Genomic DNA, 24056 nt, shown 5'->3' with positions numbered 1-24056 from the left:
CTCACTATGTAGCTCAGGCTGGCCTTGAACTTGTCAAGCTCTTGGCTCAGCTCTTCAAGTGCTAGGATTAGAGGCATGTGCCAGTATGAGGGACCGAGGGTCTGCACTTCAAAAGGGAAAATGAGTCAGTCATTCCTCATAGAAGGTAGTGACACTGCCTGCATGCTGTGCCTGCATGCTGTGCCTGCATGCTGTGCCAGGAGGATGGGGCCTATAGAACAATGACCAGAAAAGCTTGTTCCCCAGAATGAGAGAGAAAGGAATTTCCAAGGCATTGTCTTTCTTTTCCTAGGTCCCTCATCCATGTGGCCCACCCCCAGTACCTGGTCCTGACATCTGGGGCAGATCCACATGCCCTTGGGAATTGTTTTCAGAGGAGGGTCTAAGCAATCCAGATGATACACACGCGAACAGGTGTCACACATCAGCAACTGGCCACTCTTTCTGCAAACACTGCAAAAATCCTCGTGGATATCACCCTATGAGCCGGAGAGGAAAGGTAAGAAAGACAAGGAAGAAGGTAAGCACACAACGTTACCTTGTACACCGTGACTACACTAAGTGTTTTCAACAGACAGAGAGCTGGCGGCCCAGAGATGGCCCTCCAACACGCTAGTGTTAGGAAAGGAGTCGCCGATAGCACAAACTTCCAACTGCTCACAAATCTCAGTTTCTGGGGTGGCAATTTAACTTGAAATTTAAACATGAAGGACTTTCTTTAAACTTACAAATTTAGATTGAGAATTTAACCTTATAAATTGGAGTTTACAGCAAAGATCTTCAGTTGCTTGGACCAAAATCAATGGCTTAGGTAACAGGTTGGCACTTCCAATGCCAAGAATCTAACTCACAGACCAGAGATCCACACTATGAGAGGAGCAGCATTTATTATCTATTATTTGAGGGAATTTGAGAAGAATTTGGAAACATAGGCACAAAATAAACTGAGCATCTTGCTTACTTGGGGAAAGTATAGTGAATATTCAAAAGTGAAAGGCCCAAGCCGGGAGCAGAGAACTTATCGAAGCTTCTAACATGTGGAACTGGAGGAGCCACAGTAGCAGCTGATGATGCTCTGTAGAACCAGCATTTGGCATTTGCTGCTCAACAGACCATCATCCAGCAGGAGGCTTTATTCTTCTCCATAAAATATTTCACTAGATGAAAAAAGAGAGGCAGCCCCAGTCCACTCTACCACCCCCTTTGTGATAGTTCCAGGGCTCAGGTGCTTCTGGAGCCCTCAGAACAGAACACACCATCAAAACACAACAACACAGATCTATTTAAAATCCAGAGGAAAGAACACAGGGAAAACAAAACAAGAGCTTTTAAAGAGGTGTGGTTCACCAAGTCAATGTGCAACTTGTCTGGATGCGAATCAACACATGGATGAGGACGACAGGGAAGGGAAAACCAGGGCACAAGCTGGAGGACATAACACATCAGTGCTAGCACACTGCTTTAAGATGTCTGCGGTATTCTGCTAGAAAGCCTACCACAGAACTGCAGAGTAAGCAGCAAGACAGGAAGTGATGCCCAGGCCCTCCTCCACCACCACACCACTGAGGGAATGCATCTTCCAGTTATACAGTTTCTCTCTGCAGGAAACTCCCTTTGTGTGTATGTGTGCATGTACACTTATACATGTATCTCTCCAGCCCCATCTTTCAAATTTCATATTTACATACACTACAGCAGTATCTAGTGTTTGAGTGGTAGAATTTCTTTCTTTTTTTATAATTTATTTTTATTTTAATGTGCACTGGTGTTTTGCCTACATGTATGTCTTTGTGAGGTTGTTGGACCCCCTGGAATTGGAATTACAGACAGCTGTGAGCTGTCATGTGGGTGCTGGGAAATGAACCCAGGTCCTCTGGAAGAGCAGCCATCTCTCCAGCCCAAGTATTGGGATTTTTTATGTACTGCAAATCATTGAGGACTTCTGAGTTAATTATAGAATCTCAGAAGTTCTAGCAACAGTACACCGAAACAGAACAACTCCAGAACACAAGTGAGCAGTAAACAGCCATGACAGCACATGGGATGCTGTATCTGGAAATCCCTTGTCTAGTCCTGAGAAAGAAGGTTGAAATGGTGCCTGACGCATTAGTATTATCTTGTAAATAATTTTCGTTTATGTACCCCTGAAAAGTGCCAGTGACTCCAGACCATATTTTGAGAACTGCCCTAGCCTAACAGTTTAAATAAAAAATTCCAAGAATGTCAGAATGAATATAAAATACAGAGACAATTCATCCATCAAGGTCAGTCTTTGCCTAAAAAGTGGAGATCAAAAGGCTTAACTCTGGTGACAGGTCATAAGCAAATGGTAAGCTGAAATGTGCCTGATCATGACATTGCTGGGAACATGCTGCCTCTACCAACTCCAGCTTTACTGTGTGCTAAAAATGTATAATTAGTCAACATATCTTCCCTTCCCATAAAAATGACAGCAGCAACAAGGTCCATCCTGAGGACTAGTGTCTGGCTGCGTCTTGTATTACCAGGTCCTTCTAGATAGTTATTGATCCCCAGGAAATGCTTGGCTCTCAACTGTTACTGTTTAATTAATGTCGAGGCTTATGCTACCCAGCAGCAAACACACAGAACTCTGTGTGTTGATTTTAATCACGGCTGTTGTTGGGATACTGTAAAAGTAGAAGTCAATTATCTTTAGAAAAAAAAATGTATCCCATTGGGTTTAACTTAGGAAATTCTGAACATTTTTAGTGATTTCAGAAAAGCGTTATTTTGCCTTTAGATTTCTGCAAAGAACTATTTTTGTGTTTTAAGATGAAATCTAGCAAAAGTTTTCAGTTTGTGATTTGACCAGAGTGGATCCTTTAGGTCTAGTCTGTAAAAGAAAAGCATAAACTCAACCAAAGAACCCAGACCAAGACAAGAGGGTATAAGAAACTCGAAGGCAGAGGTTCAAAGCCCCCTCCCCCAGCACTGTGCATCAATGCACAGGGAGTCAGTGACTGCTGACTTCTTTGATTGGGGAAAAACTGGAACAGGCTTTGGTACCAGCAAACATGGCTTCTGACAGGGTCTCCTGGTGCACATCAGCCTGAAGTTAGAAACCCTGCATCGGTGACCAGGGCCAAAGGAAGGACAGATGGAACGCCAAGTCTTTAGAACCAGGAAGAGTCTGTACCTACAGCAACAGCAGGAATGGAACCTGCTAGAAATAGACCTCTCCTATGACCCCAGTTATCCAAAGATAATACTTTGTTCGCTGTCTCCCAAATTCTAACTCAGGGCTTCAGGTAGCATTTTCGTGGAGTGGGGAGTGCCATTAGTAAGTCATGAAAACCTTCAACTCAAGGAACATTGCACCGGAAGATGGCTAACAAGAAGCTCTGCAATTCCTAAGGGCTGAGGGCACGGACAAAGACATTCCTGTTTGGTTGCTCCAGCCTGCTCCTCTTGTCATCGTCAGTCAAGGGCAGGATCAGCCTGCTGCTTGTTTGGGCCAGGAACTTCATAGCTATCCTTGACAATTCTCTCTCCTCATTACACTCCATCAGGACCAGTCAGGTGTCATCTCTTGCCTAGAACACCACAGCAGCCTCCTTATTGGTCTCCCTGCTTCATTCCATCCTTCCCAAGGTCCCTCTCTCCCCAGTGCTCCTTTCAAAATCCAGCTGGTTCTATAAGCATCAGGAGCCACCCAAGGAGGCTGAAGTCTTTGGTTATCAGTCTGTTAGGAAACTAGACTTACTATCCACATGCTCTCAAAGCTGTCTCCCGCCAGAGGGAAAACAGACTTTTACAAGCAAAAAAACTCAATGGAAATTATCTCAAGAGATGAAAGTTAACACCACCACCAACAGGCTGATGTCACATGCCTCCTGCTGCAATACACAGAGAAGAACCTGTCATTCCTGATTCTAGGTGCTTCCGTCTATTTCTGGACACAACCCAGTGGGGCAACCATCAAACTGAAAAAGATGCCACCGTTAGGAAAGACACAGATGGACTGAGGGCCTGGCGAGACAGCTCAGTGGATAAATGCACATGTCACCAAGCCTGAGTTCAATTCCGGGGACCACAAAGTGGAAGGAGAGGACTGACTCTCAAAAGCGGTTCTCTGACCTCCAGACATATGCCGTGGCATAGGTGTATACACAAAGACACAGATACACATACTCTAAATGAATAAATTGTAATTAAAAAAAAGATGGCCTAAGAAACTCTTTCAGAATAAAGGAGAGTAAAGAGATTCAACAGGATAACAAACACCAAGAGTGACCTTGGACAAAGGCAATTACTGGGACAAGTAGAAAAACTGGAATATGCACTGAGTAGTACACAACCAATGTTAAATTCCCATAATTTCATTACCACATGGTGGCTATACACCAGAACACTGTCATTCTTAGAAGTGAAAAATTTTAATTGCCTCAGAAAAAAGTGTGCATACATGCACGTTTGCACATGTATGTGGGTGCAAGCATGTAAAGGAAGACACAAACATAGCAAGTTAATTGATAAATCAGAGCAAATGGTGCCACTGTCCACTACACCACTGCTGCAACCTTCCCCAGGTCTGAGAATCTTTGGGAACATCTGTAGACGGAGATTATGTCCCAGCACCGGTGGTCTCCTGTTGTACTTAGAGCCCTGTGTGAGCAGGCCTGTCACCTCTCCGGTCCCTTCTCCCTCTGCATGGATGATGCATGCCTTCACCGTCCTGCCACTGCACCTTGTCCCTTCCATTTCTCCTCCTGGTGCTCATCTCTGCCTGACGGGTTACATAGTTGTCCCTTTGTTGTCCACCTCTTCCTACAGAACACAAGCCCTGAGTGCTTGCACACTGCTTGGTTGTTCCTTGCTGCACCCCAGCCTCATGAACAGCATTCGCTCAGCAGAACAGTGTTCAGTGAGGATCTGCTGAGGGAACTTGTTGCTTTGTAAGTGCAGGAACCTGCTTCTGACCAGCTCCAAACAGAAAATGTCACACTTCTAGAGGTGTGCCTAACACAGCAGCAGGGCTACTAGACACTTCTGCTCTACTCACGCTCTATCTCCAACACTCCAATGACAGAGACCGCTCAAATGTGTAAGTCCACGTCCCCACCCTCCTCTGAGAGCTCATGCAGAGCTGATCAAATCAGACTCTGAAACCCTGGGCTCCCTGGATTTATGTGAACATGACTCTCTAGGACAGAAAGAGCTGAGACCCCAGAAGACAGCTGCCTGGCATGGTAAGCAGGCATTCTGCAGGGTCTGCTGCTGTTCTCGGGCTATGGAGGAAGGGTCCATCTGGTGAGGAGACAACACAGGACAATGGCTTTCCCAGGTGAGCTCTCGGAGAGAGTGCATGCCCCCCAGTTACTTACGTCTGTGGAGGTGGGGCTGGGCAGGGACACAGGCTGCACAGGTGCAGGGAAAGTGAATGTGGTCTCTGTCTTTTCATTTTCAGGGGAGTCGGGATGACTGGATGGGGGGGATGTTGGGGTAAGGGCTCCAAACCCCAGCACTGCATTGTATTTTGGAGGACGACCTATATACCAAGAGAAGGGAACAAAAGGGGAAAAGGGGTAGGGAAAGACAGGGGAAAATGGTCTTACATACCTTTGGCCAGTGTTCCTCATTGGCTAGCATGGAAAAGGAAGTGAGGTAGCAGACAGAAGGTTAATACACAGGCCAGAGGAAAGAAAAGAAGCAAAGATTTCAATGCCATTAGAAACAACTACATGAATTCTAAAAGAAGGGAGGAGAAGGGAGCCTTGGAGAGTAGTAAAAGGTGCTAGCATTTGTAAAAAGACCCCATCTCCGCAGATCATGATCATTCCTGGACTCCCACAATCTGAGGTTTCTAATAGGAGGACCCAGGGGTCATGAAGGAGCCTAAAGCCAGAACAGAGTTTCTTTCCTGTGTTTTGTGCATTAGTCACTAAGGTTTTTTTCTGCAGCCATCTCCTAATGACCCTCTGTTTTTATGAATGGATTTATTCAGCATTTCTGCTTTTCCATGTCTCTCTTGTCAACAGTTTAGACCTTTTACTGCTGGTAAGAGTGGAGGAAGGCAGTGTGAGGAGGCAGAGTTCCAGTCAACTACTCTGGGAGGGAGTTTCTGGAAGAGCTGGGGTGTGAGAGTGTAACGGTGAGGGCACAGGCTTCCAGCCTCGGTAGCTGTGTGCTGCTCTAAGAGTGTAAGGGTGAAGGCACAGGCTTCCAGCCTCGGTAGCTGTGTGGTGCTCTAAGAGTGTAACAGTGAAGGCACAGGCTTCCAGCCTCGGTAGCTGTGTGCTGCTCTAAGAGCTGCCCCACTGCTTCGCTCCACCAATAGGCATGGACTGCATGCTAAGGAAGGACGGGGCATTTTTGTGAAAGGTCCAGTCTGAAGCAATCTATAAGCAGTCTAAAAAAGCAGAGCCCAGGGTCACAGGAAGTCTAGGGCAGTCGCTCTTACCACACACCTAAATCAAGACCCGTGTCTCCTGAGAGTTGGATGACAGCCTCTAAGCTGTCAGTGATCATGAGTACAAACCCAACACACCAAATTAAGAAAAGCCAGTGAAGCCTGATTAGCCTACAAGCACTGGTGAAGGCTTTCCCACCAGTCAGTTTCTCTCAGGGTCGTGCACAGAAGTTATGACAGCCAGACACCACACTAGCACTGCCTCTATCAGTCAGACAGAGTCTGTGTCACAAAGACAGACTGGCCGGTCTTTTCCTACAGAACCTAGTGCTGTGAGGAAGGAAACCGACGGCAAACTCTTTGCTTATCCAAATAAGGCCTGTCCACAGCACTGCAAATGCAGGCTTTAGCCTCTGACCTTTCTGGCTCACTTAACCCCTGTTCTCTAAGCAGATACTACCTCCCAGCAGGCCAATTAAATGAGGCCACTGGCTGGGGACCTCTTGTCTGAGAACAGTGTGGTCACTAAAAAATAGCTGAACACAAAACCAAAAAGTACCTTATGACTGTGGCCCAGGAGTCAGTACAGAGCAATAACTTAAGGTTTCCCATCTAGATGGGTTGGTCACTTTCAGGGCAGGACAGATGAAAGATCGTCACTGAGGCTGGCTGTGCCTCAGGAATATAATGCACATTGGTAGGTCTGCCCAAGGCAGACAAAGGTCAGGGTGACCTCCAAAGTCTCCAACGGCTCTGAGAGTCTGTGTGCATGCACAAAGATCAGTATGCTAGTCACTCACTCGGCAACCTTTCCAGCTTGTAACTGTAACTCAGGGACACATTACCGCATGGAAAAAGGGATCTTGGGATATATTACTAACATCAGAGGGTGATTTCAGTACCTTGTTTATGAGTCAAAGCCTGAACTATTAAGACCTACTTAGACTTGTGTGATGAGAGTTGCTGCTGTTTTGGTCTGCCTAGAGTAAGGTCTGGAAGATAGGAATGTTTGCATTGAGGAGCCTATTTTCCCAGCATCCTTTTCTTCCTTAGCTAGAGATGCTCATGATAAAAGATTTTAAATTCTCTTCCTGGAAAGTCTGCAGATCATGGAAGCTCAGTCCCTTTCTACCCTCACCGGCAAGAGGCAATTAGGAACACCTTGGCAACAGCAGTGCTCAGCTGTTTAATGATACTAAACACTTCCTTTCACAACACTTCCTTTCACACGGTGTTCTGTTCACTGAGCTATTCATGGATGGCCTGGTATACTTGGGGCAGAAATGCTGCATTAAGCCATTCTCCTGAGCCAGCTTAGCCAGGACTCAAAAAGTCAGCTTTTAGCCCTGTGTTCAGAGCACTAAGAAATCTCTCTTCTCCTCCATATTTTCAGAAAACAACAAAAAACTATTTTCAAGGACTAGAGGGGCTAGGTTCTAGGACAATGGAAAAGAAGGAGGGAGGAGAAAAAGAACACAACATGGAAAGCAGAGGCAGAAGCAAGACAGGGTTTTTAAAAGGCACTCACCTCTCTTCCGCGTCCCAGGATGCATTGTGCTGTTAAGGTAGGTGACTGCGCTCTTCTTACGCTTTGGAGATTTAAGAAGGAGAGGTGACTATTGAATAACATGGTTACCATGAACACTGCAAACATGCTTATCACATGCTAACCAGTCTGTGCCAACCATCCCAAGGTCTCAACGCTAACGTGTTTTAGTATATGTATTTGGCTCTGAGAGAATACTCCAAATACTTCAAAGGGGCCTGCCTCTGCTCCATGACAGTGTGGTCAAGTCAGGATGAACTAAAACTGTAAGGTAGGATTGTATCTACCCAAAGTTAGCAAAACAAAACCTTAAGAGGCAAGCAGTGATGGATAACACAGGAGCATTCTGAGCAGAGAGAAGCATGTCACTTCACAGAGTTGATGAGGCTGAGGACAGTCACACTGCTCTTAGCAGCAGGCTTTCAGTGGGAGGGACTAACAAGTCACCCAGAAGCCAGAGCACAGGCAGGGCCAGTGCTGGCTGCAGTACCTCCGGCTCAAAGACGGCCCCGCTGTACACTGGGTTCGCGGTCGTCCTTCTCTTCCGCTCCTGCCTCTTGCTTTGGATTTCTTGAGAAGAGAAAGGCTTCAGTTAGAAGACAGGAACAAGGAAGCTAAGGAACAGAAGTTGGCCATTTAATGTACTGGGTTTCCTGCAATCAGTAAGGAACAGGGCAAGGCTTTGTTTCACTAAGGCCTCAACAGAAGCAGGCACACTATTCGTGTCTCTCAGCAGGGAAGGCCACACTGTCCTTCAGTGCACCGCTTTGCGAATGAGGCACTCATGTGGACCACTCTTGTACACAGTCATTCTCATTTATTTTTAGACTGCTGTGCATACAGGTCTGTATGAACTGTAGCCACAGACTACCAATCCAAATTCCTCAAATTCAGCACCCCGAACTAAGTAACAAGGGGCTGCAGAGCTTTGGAACTGTCCTTAGGATCCTGATGGCCCATCACTGGAACACAGAGACTTGTCAAAGGAGCACTGTTGTGAGACAAAGACCAGGAGTCACCTTCATTCAGGAAGCTAGGACGTTTCCTGAAGGACAGGAGTATGAATGGTACTAGGAAGGGGAGGGTTTGGGCATTACATGGACAGGAGGCAATTCTTCCTCTAAAGGAAATCCAGTCCACACTGGTTGAATTATACTCTATTTGTGCCCCAACTTCCTGATCTAGGAATTCAGGCAAAGAGTACTTTTAGGAACAAAACTAGGAAAAAGACCATGCTGAGAATATCTTCTCTTACCTTCTAGATGGTCATGTGTTACCAACCCTAGAGACACCATGAAGGCAAGTTTCTGTGACAGAGAAACAAAAGAATATATTTCAGTCTGGGATCTCACAAGGCCAATCATAGGTTTCCTAGTCAGAGAGCAGGAAAGCTGCCTTGACAGAGGTGGGATTCACGTGAAGAGCCACCACAGAGGCTTTCTGTTCTGACAAGGGTCAACATTTCCCACTTCTGCAAAGTCACACATCAGCATCTGGACTGATTGGTGTTTGGATTTTTTTGTTCAGCAGAATCTTCTTAAAGAGTACCCACAGTGGAGGAGTATGCAGAGGGCTAGGGAACCTCACAGCAGCAAGCTTTGAGTTCCAAGCATGCCACTCTTCACTGGGACGCTGGTTCCTCACATTTGCTCCCACGGCCAGACAGCAGGAACACCAGCTAGTGTTTTTAGGGACACTGGTAGGTGGTTCTGCTTAATACTGGGATTTTCAGGTAACATGAAAACTAACTATCATGGGGCAGTTTCCCTGCACCTGTATCCCTGAGACAGAACGTAAGATCTTTCAACCGGAAAGAGCAATGGACTGATGGTTATACTTTGCTTTGGCTGCTGCGATCTGAAAAGTATGTCTTCACTGTCTACTGAAGCACTGCATGGCTCCTACAGACCCAAGAACAGAGAAGGAAAGAGTCTCTGGTGAATGAAGACACCTTCAACTATTGGTCAACACATTCCCATAGTTACTAACAAGTTTGGTCTTACACACACACACACACACACACACACACACACACACACACACACACACACCCTCTCCAAGAGAGTAATCTCAGAAGGCTATATTCAACTGGAAGACAGCATTTGCTACTACACATGACGGTACCTGCAATGGGTCACTGACAAGAGATATCCTTTCTTTTTACAAATAAACTACGGTGTTTGTGCATGATGGTGAATGCCTGTAATCCAAGCACCAGGGAGGCAGAAGCAGGTGGAGTCTGCAAGTGTAAGGCCAGCCTGGGCTATACAGCCAATTCCAACTCAGCTAGGAACATAGAGCAAGCCCCTGTCTCAAAAAGGTTTCTTTTTGCTAAGTTTGCTGTTTCCTCTCAGTGTAATATTTGCCATTACTTTTTTGTGAATGATCTACAAGTTTTTCAGCAATATTGGTAACAAGCGCTTCTTTTTGGTTCAAGTTCTGGCCCTTTAAAAAATCCAGCTGATTTCACATCAGAGAGAAGTATGTTTGGTACCTGCTGGTTCAATAGATCATCATCTTCATGCCACTGTCTGGTATGGTTTCACTATGAGAATGCATTGAGGACAGAGGCTCCCATAAACTCCATCCCCAGCTATTTACCATCATAACCACACCACCATCTGTGTTTTCCTTCACTTCTGCCTGTGCAAGAGCATCAAGCTAGAATGTCCTCTCATCCAGGGACACACAGACAGCCCGTTGCCTAGGCGGGGCTTGTTGACTGCTTATGTCATAGTGAGTATGGACATTACCTTCTTCAACCCACTTTCATACTCTACTTTTGAGATACTAATTCCTTTGGGATTTATTGCTCTAATATAATAAAGTAGCCTAACAAAACTGAACACACAATGGCAATCCACAATGTAAAGAGACATCAGCTGATTCCCTCAGCTGCCTTATAGACGTTGTTGAGACAAGCACAGTACCGCCTTCCTTAGGAATGTTCAGGACACCTGGGAAATTAATCACTAATCCTCTGCACCAAGTTTACAGGATTTATATAAAAACATGGTTTCAGAACTCTTCCTTTCAGCACCCATACTTGGGCCCTCAGGACTCTGTGCTATAAAACCCTGCCCCAGGTCGACCTGACGTGGTAATCGCACCGCTGAGGGAAAGGAACACCGCGAGGACTAAACCCCGCGCCCTGAGCTGGCGGGCCGTGCAGAGGGTCCTACCTGAGGGTTCTCTTCTCGTTTTGGTTTTGGGGCAGCAGGTGGAGTGATGGTACGGCTCTCTGCTTGTTTCTCCTCTGTTTCTGTGTGGGATTTAACTGTCTAGGAGAGAACAATTAAGCAAAAATTCAGAATTAGTTTTTTTATAAAAGAATTGAAAACAGTTTAATAATGTATTCCAATACAAAACATTAACAGATAAGTTCATATGATGCATCTTGTTGAGGAGGAAGAAAAAATGTCAAAGTCCAGCAAGAGACACTGGATTTCATGACTGGGGTAAATATGACTCTATAAATACAATCAGATAAAGGTATATAGTTCTTACATATAAAAACAGAAGTGCTGAAGGTAAAGTACCTGTTGCCAAGTTTGATAACCAGAAATTTGATCCCCAAGATCCACATGGTGGAAAAAGACAACTAACCTCCCTGAGTGTCTCTTGACCCCCACATGAGCACCACGGCACACTCACTGCCCAGGAAATAATAAGGCAAACAAGGGCTCAGAGGTTAAAAGCACTGGCTTCTCTTGAAGTGGATCTCGGTTCAGTTCTCAGCAGCTACATGGCAGCTCACAACCATCTGTAACCAACCTCTTTTGGCCTATTTGGGCACCAGGCACACACATGGTGTACAGACATAAATTCAGGCAAAATATCCAAACATATGAAATTAAAAGGTGATAAGAAATATTTTTTTAAAGGCAAAGAAAAACTAAAGTAGAGGCTGTTTTCCTTGGCTGTGGGATGTGGAGATGTCCAGAAACATCCCATTGTTGTTATATACAGGACAAGTTCTGTGTCCACATGTGCTTAAGATCTGTGTGACATAACAGTTCTTCTATCCCAAGCTTTTCTTCAGAACAACCCCAAGCACTACCCAGAACTACCTTAACTTGGGGTGCTTAAAAACTGCCTTGCAAGAGGCTGAAGTTCTAATCCCTCCCAACTCCTAGAAGCATTCACTTCAACACAGAAACACCGGTCACATTACTATCTGCTGACACAAATGGTAGCTAGTACACAGGCAGTCTTGCATTACTGTTCTTATTATGAGTAATGGCTAGTTCTTTTGTGAGTTCTGTAGAAATAAAATGGTTTTAGAACAGTAGACATAAAACTATAAATACAAACTTAATTTACTTTTAGAAAACTAATGAAAATTGTAGGTGCAATGGTCTTTTTGTAAGGTAACAACAAGTAATTAAGTAAATTAGAATAAAATCTGATTATTGATAGGCAAGAGCTGACTGCAAGACTTCAGCCCCATAAAAAAGATACTGAAGTCTCTTTTCATACTTTGCCTCTGGCTTTGCACACTGTTACATAGGTATAAGATGTGCTTATCAATACTGGGGCAGTCACTGCACCGGGGCCCAGCTGCTGCCCCACTGCTCTAAGCAGCACCCTGCACTGCTCAAAGCAGTGTCCGCCCTGCCGTAAGTCAGTCTCCCTCTGTACTACACGCCGCCATGTGAGCAGCGGCTGCTTGTGCACTCCTTGTTACTGTACGCCTTTGAGCTGGCATGGCACCTCATGCTTGCATTCAATAAAGCACTGGCCTCCAGGAGAATCAAGCAAACTTCAGTCTCTTTCTCAATCCCCTTCTCCTTCCTTACCCACATAGTTTTTAATTTAGCCCAAAAAGGGCCTATTTCCTCCATAAAGCAAACCTTTAATGGGAAAGCCATTCATAGTGACATTACTAAGGTTTGAGGTACTCAGAATTAGCTTATTTTCATGACGTTGAGTGTGGAAGGACAGGAGAGTGAGACAGGTCAGCCACAGGGTTTGTATTCCATTCCTGTATGAACAGATCAACAGTTCCCTGAGAGCCTCTCTCTCCTATTTCCAAGGTTGAACAAACACTTGGCAGCAATGCTCCTGGGCAGGGCAAGCCCCTCTGCACCAAGGGTTACCCACGCCCACATTTCTCTTTCTCTCTCTGAAAAGCAGAACACACTGAGTCGCATAAAGAACATTGAAAAAACCACATCTAAACAAAAATAAAGCAATCCAAACATGAGGGGGAGGGTCCTTTCTCTCAAGGACCCCTGGCTCTAGGAGAGGGCAGCTGTCACGTGCCCAGGACTATGGAGACACTCAGGCCGGATGAAATAATCTCCTGCCCACAACCAGCAAAAAGCAAGGCCAAGAGTCACTTGACTGAGTTTAGACATAAACTACCCAACTCTTGTTAAGCCTCGGGACAGCTGCAGCTCTGGCCTTTGACTACAAACTTGTGAGGCCTGGAGCCCAAACTATCCAGCTAAGCTGCAGACCAGAAGGCAGAGGAGCAATGTTCTTAAAGGGTTGCGTAAAACAGACAAACAAAACCCAGAAAAAACAAAGCCATTGCCTAACAATCCTATATTGTGTTAAAACTATCCTTGAAGAATGAAGGATCAATTAAGAGACTGAGATGAACAAAAGCTAAGGCCCTCTTATCCACTGCCAGCACACCTGCCGTAAAGAAATGACAGGCAGCAAACTGTCACCTGAAGCCACAAAGAGAACTCCAGTCAAAGTACGACACAGGCCGCATCACAGCAGTTCTGATTAGTAACTGCTCACTCTTTTCCTACATAAAGATGAATGTATGGACAACTGTTAAATCTGGACTATACTTACACACTATAAAGATGTAACTTTGACACAACATGCATTGTAGAGCAGAACTGCACAGGAGCAGAGATTCTGTGTCACTGAAACTGAACTGGGATTAATTAAAATGAGATTGTTAAAGCTAACTGTAATCTTCATTATAACTACTAAGAAAATTAAATATACATGGAAAAGAAGGATATAGTGGAGAGATGAAAATGTACACCAGGAAAAAGAAACACAAAAAGGCCAGTATTGAAAGAACAAGGGAAGAAGACGATGTAAGACATGCAGACAGCAACACAGCCAAGTACCTCCGCACTGGTGACCACTGAAGTCCAACTGGATTCACCCCACAACTAAAAGGCAGAGTGGCAGAGTGGATAGGTAAGTCATGCTTCCGCTGGAGCCTCACTCTAGAGCGGACGGGAGAAACACTGAGCAGACTATTGTTGTGTGTTCTGGGGCAGATCAGCATAGAGCTTGTTCAGTTTTCTTATTTACTCGTGTTTTCCTGTCTACGTGCTGTAGCCATTATCTAAACTGGGGAATTAATACTTCCAGCCATTGGTGTGGGACAGTCTGTCTCTTCAATTCTGTCAGTATTTACTTCATAAATCTTGGGATTTTCTTGATGGGTGCATATATTAAAATTCTTATATCCCCTTTTCAGATCAATTCTTTCATCTCTGTATTTTGGCACAAGAAACATCTATGCTGGGGCTGGAGAGATGGCTCAGCAGTTAAGAACACTGGCTGCTCTTCCAGAGGTCCTAAGTTCAATTCCCAGCACCCACATGGTGGCTCACAACCATCTGTAATGAGATCTGGTACCCTCTTCTGGCCTGCAGGCATACACGCAGACAGAACACCATATAATAAATAAATAAATCGGCCGGGCGGTGGTGGCGCACGCCTTTAATCCCAGCACTCGGGAGGCAGAGCCAGGCGGATCTCTGTGAGTTCGAGGCCAGCCTGGGCTACCAAGTGAGTTCCAGGACAGGCGCAAAGCTACACAGAGAAACCCTGTCTCGAAAAAAAAAATAAATAAAATAAATAAATAAATCTTTTTTTAAAAAGGAAACATCTATTCCTTTTGTGTTTTTAACTTAGAGTTGATTTTGCCTGGTGTAATATAACATGACTTTAAACATAGGAGGGGCAGGTGCAGAGGCAGGGCCAGGGGGAATCTCTGTGAATTCAAGGCAAGCCAGGGCTACATAGTGAGACCTTGTCTCAAAATAAACAAACAAATGAACAAAAAACTCAAACTTGGTCCTCTGGGAAAAAACATCAACAAGAGTTATAAACTTCTGGAGACCAAGGAAAAAAATGAAAAAGCAGAAGAGGGACATTATTCCTAATCTTACTTATAGTAGTGAAATAGTATTTTAAAGAGACTACATCAGATAACTGTATGATAATCAGGTAACACAAAAGAAATGGGCAAATCTCTAGAAATACATTACCCAAGCTGACCCAATATGAGACAGTTAAGTCTAAACAAACATTGAAACACTAGACTGAAACAGTAATCAAAGTTTCCCCAAACAACATCAGATGGTTCATCTGAGCTCCACCAAATTTAAAGAATATTAGTCAAAGTCCTTTAAATAAATAGGGTCCTAGGAATTGATGAAATGGCTCAGTGGTTAAGGGCACTTGTGTTCTTGTAGAGGACCTGCGTTGAGTTCACAACACCCATATTAAGCAGCTCACAACCACCTTTAACTCCAGCTCCAGGGACCCAAAGCCCTCTTCTGGACTCTGCAGGTACCTGCACACACACGTAATTTGAAAATTAAAAACTCTTTAACACACACACACACACACACACACACACACACACACACACACACACACACACACCACTACCAAAAGCTAATAAACTCAGCAAAGTTGCAGGGTACAACAGTGTATTGAAGGACAGCAACAATAAAGTAAAAAGAACCTACAGAACAAGAGAAAATATTAAAAATAATGTTGTCTGCTAAGGGCACACTAAGTGAAAAATTCCTACAGTTTGCCAAGAGAAAGAGTACCGATTCTACTTAGAAGTGGACAAAGAGGGTTTGAGAGATGGCTCAGTGGTTAAGAGTTCTTGTTGTTCTTGCAGAGAAAGGACCCAGGTCTGATTCTCAGCACCCACATGGTGGTTCACAACTGTCTATATCTCCAGTTCCAAGGGATCTAATGCCCTCTTCTGACCTCCATGGGTACATGATGCACAGACACACATGTGAACAAAACACTTACCAAACACAAAATAAATAGATCTAGAAATTTTTTGAAATAAAAAGTGGAGAAAGGGTTTGAACAGATTGTTCTTTGAAGAATATATACAAATGCCAATAAACATGAAAAGAAACTAAATAGTATTAATAATTATGGAGATGAAAAAACTCACTTTCTTTGCATACTTCACATGCCCTAGGATAGCTTTAAACAAAACATTCTTTTATTAGCATGACTATCAAGCAAATGAAATGCACATATATTATTGTTGGGAATGAAAATTACTTAGTGTGACTTACAGGAAGTATGGCATTACATGACACAGCAATCATCTGCTTAGCTATACATCCAAAGGAACTGTAAATGACATACAGGCGCTTGTGCATGAATACTCCCAATGGTACTCACTAGTCTCCATGGCTACAAGGTAGACACAACTCAAATGTCCATCAACAAATTGTGATACACACAAAAATGCATGAATATAAGCCAGTCATTAAGAAGAAGTATCAGCAATGTTACAAAGTAAACAAATCTTGAAGACACGCTAGAGGTGAAAAGTTTTACATAAAAGATCACTTATTAAATTGTCCCATTTATATGAAACGACAACAGTCATCAATGCCACAGACAGCAGGACCCGGGGGCGGGGGGCTTGCCAAGGACAAACAAAGGGATGGATAGAAAGTAGCTGCTTAATAGACACTGGGCTTTATTTTAAAGTAATGAAAATATTTTGCAACTAGACAGACAGTGGTTGCATAACACCGTAAATGTACTAAATGCCATTAAACTGTTTACTTTTGGATGGCTAATTATTTGTGAAGTGAATCTCACTTCAGTTAAAAAATAGTAAGAAATGCTGGGAGGTGGTGGCACATGTCTTTAATCCCAGCACTCGGGAGGCAGAGGCAGGCGGATCTCTGTGAGTTCGAGGCCAGCCTGGACTACAGAGTGAGATCCACGAAAGGCTCAAAGCTACACAGAGAAACCCTGTGTCGAAAAAGCCAAAGGGGAAAAAAAAGTAAGAAATGAAGAGCGATGATTCTAAAAGTTTGGTCTCTTCTCTTAGAGCAAATAAAGCATTATTAGGATTGAAGCTGCCCTGAAGACGTTACCTTTTTGCTTATGTGGTGTTTAAATAGTTACCAGTATTTAAAAACTAGGCAATTCTTCAAAGCATCTGGACTGTGGACTTCTAAGTTTCTGTATGATCAAAACTGGCTACTGCCAAGCAGCAGCTGCTTCCTTGAAAATAAGCCTTTCCCATTTTTTTTTTTTACTGTCAATTATAGCCATGCTTGTTGGATTATTTTAAGAGGAATTAAGAATGAAATTAACATATCACTTACAGTCATGCTCTATAGCAAGTGGAAAAATAGGAAGTCCACTTGTCTACCCAACTCACTGATCACTTCTATCTCCTGCTTCACACATTCCTCTACACCTGTCTGATGAACTCCTGCTCCTTTTTGGATGTATAAAAGACAGACTCCCCAAACTTTGTCATGTCCAGAACTAAGGTAATTATTGATATCCTGGATTTCAAATTCACCATGTGACAGGGGCAGTAGGCAAGTGTCCAGGTAGTTTCACTATTTGAATGATGTCAATTCGGACTAGAGGCAAGGCAAAACCGCTTTATGGTCACTAGTACTCTCAGCTCAGGCTCACTGGGAGGGAAGGCTGGACAGCACTGATGTATACTCTCCTAAGCATGCCTGCTGGAGAGGACACTACTATTGAGATTCCTATGAAAGGTGGGGCCTGGGTGGCGGTAGTCTGCCATTTTTCTCCTCTAGAACTCCCTCCTCTCCTTTTTTTAAAGCAGTTTAGCCTTGGGGATATAGAGGTCTTTGTCACAGGGTGTGGATGGGGAGAAGAAATAGACAAACATAATTCCCTGAAAATTGGATCTGCATCAGGATATACTTTAGCACATGTTACCACCAGCCATTGTTGGTCCCACTGCACAGTCCTTGAAGCACGTGGGTGGTGGGAGGCATGGGGCTACTACAAGTCATCTCCTTCTACTGTGTTTCCTGCACTAAACTTCACGGACACTGGCAGGGATGGAGGTCTGTGGCATTCCTATGTCACCCAATTGTATCAGTGGCATTTCCCCAACACTGTGAATAAAGTGTGTCTACTGTAATGCTTGGTAATTCCTGCAATATTTCAAACTTTTTCAAGATTCTATCTATAGTGGTCTGTGGATCTCTTGTGTTACTACTGTAACTGGGGTGCCACACACAGCCAGCATCCACTGAAAAAGGTGAACTTAATTGATAAGTGATGTGTGTGATCTAATTGGCTTTCGTTCCCTCTCCTCCTCGAGCCTCCCTATTTTGCAGGACTCCAGAATATTGAAATTAGGTTAATCAATAACCCACAGTGGCCTCTAAATGTTCAAGTGAAAGAAAGAGCCACATGTCTGTAATTTTAAACCAAAAGTTAGAAAATGATTAAGCTTAGTGAGGTTAACACAGGCTAAAAGGGGATTCTCTTCTACCAGACATCCAAGTCACACACCCCAAGGAAAAGGAGGAAGTTAACCGTGCTTCTCCATGAACTCAGGAACTACACGCAAGTGACAGCCTACTACTGCTATGGAAGACCTAACCAGCCACAACATTCCACAAGACAAAGGCTAGTCCAAGGCAAAAGCCATGTCCTTTCAACTCTATGACGGCTCAGAGAAGCTGCAAACGTCCGAGGACAGCCAAGGGTGGCTTGTGGGTTTGAGGAAAGACACTGCCACTGTATTACAAAAGGACAAGGAGGTGTGAGGGCGCTGGTGCAGAGGCCACAGCAGGCTGTCTCAGTCTAGCTAAGCCTGGTTACCCCAGACAGCAGATGCTCGAGTAGAAGAAAAGAGCTTTCTGCTGGAAGAAGATGCCACCAAGAACTTTCATAGCTAGAGAGAAGTCAGTGTCCAGGCTCAAAGCTTCGCAGGCCAGGCTGCCTCTCCTGGTAAGGACTGATGCCACCGTGACTAAGTTGAAGCCAGTGCTCATTCTGAAAATCCTAGGGCCCCTGATAACCACACTAACTCTACTCTGCCTGTGCTGTATACATGAAGCACACAGCCTAGATGACAGCACATCTGTTTACAGAATGGTTTATCAACAGTGTAAGCCCACTCTAAGACTTACTGCTCAGATAGATTCCTTTCAAAATAATAGTCTCACTGGCAATGTACCCAGTCATCCAAGAGCTCTGATGGAGTTGTACAAAGACATTAACGTTGTTTTCATACCTGCTAACACAATGTCCATTCTACAGCCCATGGGTCAAGGAGCAATTGTGACTTTCAAATCTTATTATTTGAGAAATACATTTTATAAGGCAATAGCTACCATCAATTGAAAACCTTTTGGAAAGGATTCAATATTCTAGATGCTCAAATTCAAGACATATATAGAGAAGGTCAAATATAAGCATTAACAGGAAGTTGACCCTAATCTTCACAGACAATTTTGAGGGGTTCAAGATTGTCGCAGAAGCAACAGAGGTGGTGGGAACAGTAGGTACCAGAATCAGAAGTGGAGTGTGGCGCCGTGGCGGCGCTGCACTCATCCCATGATTAAGTTCTCAACAGGGAGGGGCTGTTCCCTATGTTGAGAACAGTAAACGTTTTCTTGAGATGGAATCTTATCTAGAGAATATCAGAGATTCATTCTGGTTTTTCAAAGAAGTCCTGTCAGGGGAAAGAAGTCCTGTCATGGGAAAGGTGCCACCAAACTACATCACATGCTGCAGAGAAATTCCGCCTGAAAGGAGTGTAACTGATGAAGGAGTTCAATCAGTCAACAGTCATCAGTATCAGAGCAAGACCTTCAACTAGCTGCAACATTATCACTTGCTGAAGGTTTTAAAACTGAGATATGCACATTTTTTGGACACCACAGTGTTGCTGTAGCCTGAGACTGCAGCGCAGTGTATACAGACTCTAAATGTACCAGGGAGAGCAAGTAAGTCGTGGGCCTGGACTTACTGTATGTCTTAACTGTGGTGGTCTGGAACCAAAGCCCACGTGTCTTTATGGTGCTCCTGGTGCTGTCAGCTTTCAAGCTCTGTAAACTCCTCTTCTCCTCTCTCAGAAGCACAGTGTAATGTGGCTTCAGTAAGGGAGACACCTGAGACTCTCTAGTGAGGGTGGGTAAGAAGACTCCCGATAGACAGAGAGCCTATTGCTAGGGTAACTCCACCCCTTCTTTCCTACATCACACAAAGAGAGGCCACGCGTCAACAGAGTCTGCCATGCTCCCTTCCCTGAGGCAAAGCCTCAATGCCTGCTCCAAACACACCAGAGACAGCTCTGTGTGGTACAGGCTTTGATTCTTTCCTTTTCATCTCTGCATACAAACACCATGAGGAGCAAAGTGGCTGGCCCTTGACTTTGTTGTTGTTGTTGGGGTTTGTTTTGGTGGTGTGAGGGATGGAACACAGGTCCTCGTACATGCCGGGCCAGAGCTCCACCACTGAGCTACATCCCTAGTGCTCACTAACAGATTTTTAAGAAGTGCATAAGGTTATTGCCTTTGAAGAAATAGCAAACCTAGCAAGCCTGGAGAACACAGGCTTAGTAATCCTGTGAACAGGTGACTACTTGTCTCCTACGTTAGCCCACCTAAGAGAAGCTCAGTGGAAGCTCTGAAGAAGGGAACCCAAGAATGGAATCTCGTCTAAGGAGAGTCCCTGTTAACTGGGCTAATCTGGAGGACTGCTATGCCAGATGGCCTGCCGACTAAACTAGCAATGACTGGGTTCCTAGACTCTAGCAGAGAGAAGATGCCAGGATATACTACTAGCAAGAAGGCCTTCAACTTAGAACTTCTGTGCTCTTCAAGTCAAACCATAAAACCATGCACACGGAAGTGCAAGACATGAACAGATGCCCCAAACCTAGAGAAGATTAGGTTAAAACACACAGTTGGCTTTAAAATCCTGTTAGTATATAAACAGAAAGTATCTACAGGCACATAATAGAAAATGTTAACAGTAATTAACTACTGGTAGTAACAGATTAAAATTACAGAAAATGCATAGGTTATGGGGAGAGCATCTTCTAGAATTCATATTTCTGTGATGTTTGCAATTTTTAAATCATATCTATTTCCCTGTATAATCAGAAAAAAGAAATGGGAAAACAAGATGAGAATGAAAACAGCTTTTTCTTTATTTACCAAAGGTGAAGGATGGAAAAGGCTCTGTGGACACCGCTTTCTGAGGTGCAGAGGCCCCACAGCACTTCTTTTTTTTTTAAATTTTTTTTGCAGGTTTTTTAAAAAATTTATTTATTTTATGTGCATTGGTGTTTTGCCATGGGTGTCGGGTGCCCTGGAACTGGAGCTATGGACAATTGTGAACTGCCATGTGGGTGCTGGGAATTGAACCCAGTCCCTGGAAGAGCAGACATTGCTCTTAACCACTGAGCCATCTCTCCAGCCCCGCCCCTCCCTGCAGCACTTCTGAGGGTCGGCACGGCCCTCGAGGACTTGTCCCCTGAGGCCTGTGCTTGAGCATCTGACTTTCCATATCTGAGCACCGAAGCACAGCTGCTGCTAAGCAGCCTAAGCTTCTGATCTAGAGCTGTGTTAATAATTTATTTCAGAATGTTCCTCAAAGCACTTCCTGGTGTTTGGGCAGGTTCCACAGGAATGGTGATACGCTGTCTTGTGTGTTTCCTGAACATACGGTTTTGTAATTCAAATCTGCTGCACTGATGAGTGGTCTGAGTCCAAGGCCCGGGAGTATATGTGCAAGGTTCCTCTGTCCAAGAAGCCCAAGGCAGCAGCATTCTCTGTGATGCCCCCGCCAGGGGCCAGCCTCTCTGAATCACGGCTGGCCACCCACTCAGGCAGAAGACTGAGAATCACCAGAGACTATTATCACATGAATGGGAAGTCAAGTCTGAGCAATTAAAAACAGACCAGGATAATGACTTTTTGCAGCAGGCACATAATTGGAAATATTAATAGCAAGTACTGGAGGTAAATTTTTGTTAAAATTTCAGAAAGTGAATATTAGGGGGAGAGTACAATTTCTATTTCTGTTAGTATTTCTTAAAATCACACATATTATCTGTCTGATCAGAAAAAGAAACAGAAAAATAAAATGAAGAAAAGCTTTTCTTCATAAAGAAAAGTGAGGTCTAGTGATGAAGCGGCACTGTGCAGCCGTTTCCAGGAGCATGGAGCTCTATAGTGGAGTAGGGTGGTCCTGGCTCAGACTGGCTCCAAGTCGTGGCAATCTTCCTGCCTCAGGCTCCTGGGTACTGGGATTATAGATGTGCCCCACCATGCTGGGCAGGCCAACGACTAGTTAAAGCAACTTTCTGGAAACACTGCTTTTGTCTGAAGAATTCCTTCTCATCCCTGGTCTTTCTCCGGATGGACAGTGACATCCTGGAGACCCTTGCTCTAGTGCTCGTTCTACTTGGAAGCTTTCTTTGGAGGTTACCAGCTTTGCTCTAGCCTCACTCACTTATCAGGAAAACCTGACTTTAGAAAATGTGAATGTAGGGCTTCAACACGTGAACAAATGTCTGCTGCATCTAGTCTAGAGCTCAAAGGGCGAATTTCAGAAGTTAAAATTTGTTTGATCACACGTTGCCTGAGGAAGTCCCGTTCCCTGCTCCGCTTACTGCTCCTAACTTACTTTTATAGTCAGGCCCACACTTGGGTTCTTACTGGGTGAAGCTAACATTGTGTTTTCTGATTCAGGTGTGTGTGTGTGTGTGTGTGTGTGTGTGTGTGTGTGTGTGTGTGTGTGTGTGTGTGTGTGTGTGTGTGTGTGTGTGTGTGTGTGTGTGTGTGTGTGTGTGTGCGCGCACGCGCGTGCGCAATTGGAGGCGTGTTTTCTCACTGAGGCAAGGACCTTAGCTGTGAATTTCTGCATCAGAGCCAGCAGGGGGAGCTCACTCACACAAGACTCTGCCAGCTAAGGTGGGAAAACAATCCAACTTTCTTTAGGAGAAAAGGTTCTTTGGATGTGAGTGAATTATCATACAATAAAGCAATAGGATGTCAATTTGGTGTTGAGGTAAAGAACCCTTGACAAAGCATATTTAGAAAGTGTCTAGCAGACACTGCTTCAAGGTCAAGGCTACCGCCACAGCGGGTGTGTATATAGTCTGCCATACCTGTTTTTCAAGGCTTGGTTTGCTAAGCTGTACAGTCTGAGGTCCAGCGAGTCTGGTCCCTGGAGTAGCTATCACAATGCTGGTGAGCTGGGCCATGGGGAACGTTTTGGCTATGGTTGCGGTCTGCCCATTGACGACACGGACGGGGTGGATGGAATTCTGGGATGTGGGGAGGGTTGTGGGTGTAAACTTGGTCAGCATGACAGGCCTCTGGATAAGCTGAGGAGCTGCAAGCATGGGAGGAGGCGCTGGAGCAATAGGAATGTTATTCTGGGCCACAGGCTTGGGGCGGACCTATGAGAGAGAAGAATACTGTGTTACTGGAGGTAGCCAAGGCTTCTAGCATTTCCAGGCTGACTGCTGCCAAAGGTGGCTCATGACAGTCTTTTAAGTCTGAATATTTATCTCAACCTAAAATGATCCTGTGATGGCTGCTTCTGAGATAGTGGTAAGAACTATGTTTAACATTGTTATCAACACCCATGGACATATATTCCTAAAACACAAAAGCTTCATGAAATCTACACCACACTGATTTCATTGTTTAGTCCATGTTTAGTCCTTTTGATTCCTTACTGAAAACTCTACACAGGGCTACTGTGAGAAGGAAAACAGACAGCCTCTATGACATTGGATTCACATCATTTCTGATAATGCCCTAACTGCTCTTCCTACTCAGTCTTAAGTACTTCCAACCTGTTGTCTGCATAGCAGAAAGAGGGAATTTCTAAAACATTAAGTGTGATCATATCATGTACTCGCCTGAAGATACTTCCACAGATCCCCACTGCTGCTAGAACATAGCCCACATCTCTGCACAGCGGCAAGGACCTCAGGCTCTTCCCCAGTGTGCTTTCCCAGGCTCTTCTCTAAGTCTAACTGGGTCAGCTTCGTGGTCTCTGCACAGCCACAGCAATCTCCTTGGTTCCTTGAACACATGTGTGTGTCTCCACTCCATACACACAGCTTATACT

General features: G+C 44.5%; 1 protein-coding gene across 21 annotated transcripts in view; it reads right to left on the bottom strand.

Moving 5' to 3' along the window:
• Phf21a (PHD finger protein 21A) overlaps positions 1-24056 on the bottom strand; it is a 192002-nt gene that overhangs the window by 7186 nt on the left and 160760 nt on the right. For 20 of the 21 annotated variants that reach the window (XM_052726562.1, XM_052726563.1, XM_052726558.1 and 17 more), the window contains 7 exons: positions 23083-23376; positions 11099-11197; positions 9172-9223; positions 8407-8486; positions 7899-7959; positions 5581-5603; positions 324-479 (listed from right to left, as the gene is read on the bottom strand). In XM_052726562.1, coding sequence (XP_052582522.1) covers positions 324-479; positions 5581-5603; positions 7899-7959; positions 8407-8486; positions 9172-9223; positions 11099-11197; positions 23083-23376 — 765 coding nt within the window. Of the gene's footprint in view, positions 1-323; positions 480-5345; positions 5510-5580; positions 5604-7898; positions 7960-8406; positions 8487-9171; positions 9224-11098; positions 11198-23082; positions 23377-24056 lie in introns of all 21 variants that reach the window. The other variant, XM_052726579.1, reaches the window with a different exon arrangement.

This window comes from Peromyscus californicus, unplaced genomic scaffold (assembly GCF_007827085.1).
Source record: "Peromyscus californicus insignis strain IS unplaced genomic scaffold, ASM782708v3 Scaffold_7__1_contigs__length_154581171, whole genome shotgun sequence".
Lineage (NCBI taxonomy): Eukaryota > Metazoa > Chordata > Mammalia > Rodentia > Cricetidae > Peromyscus > Peromyscus californicus.
Note: the sequence above shows the minus strand (reverse complement) of the source record. Positions and strands in the feature narration are given on the sequence as shown.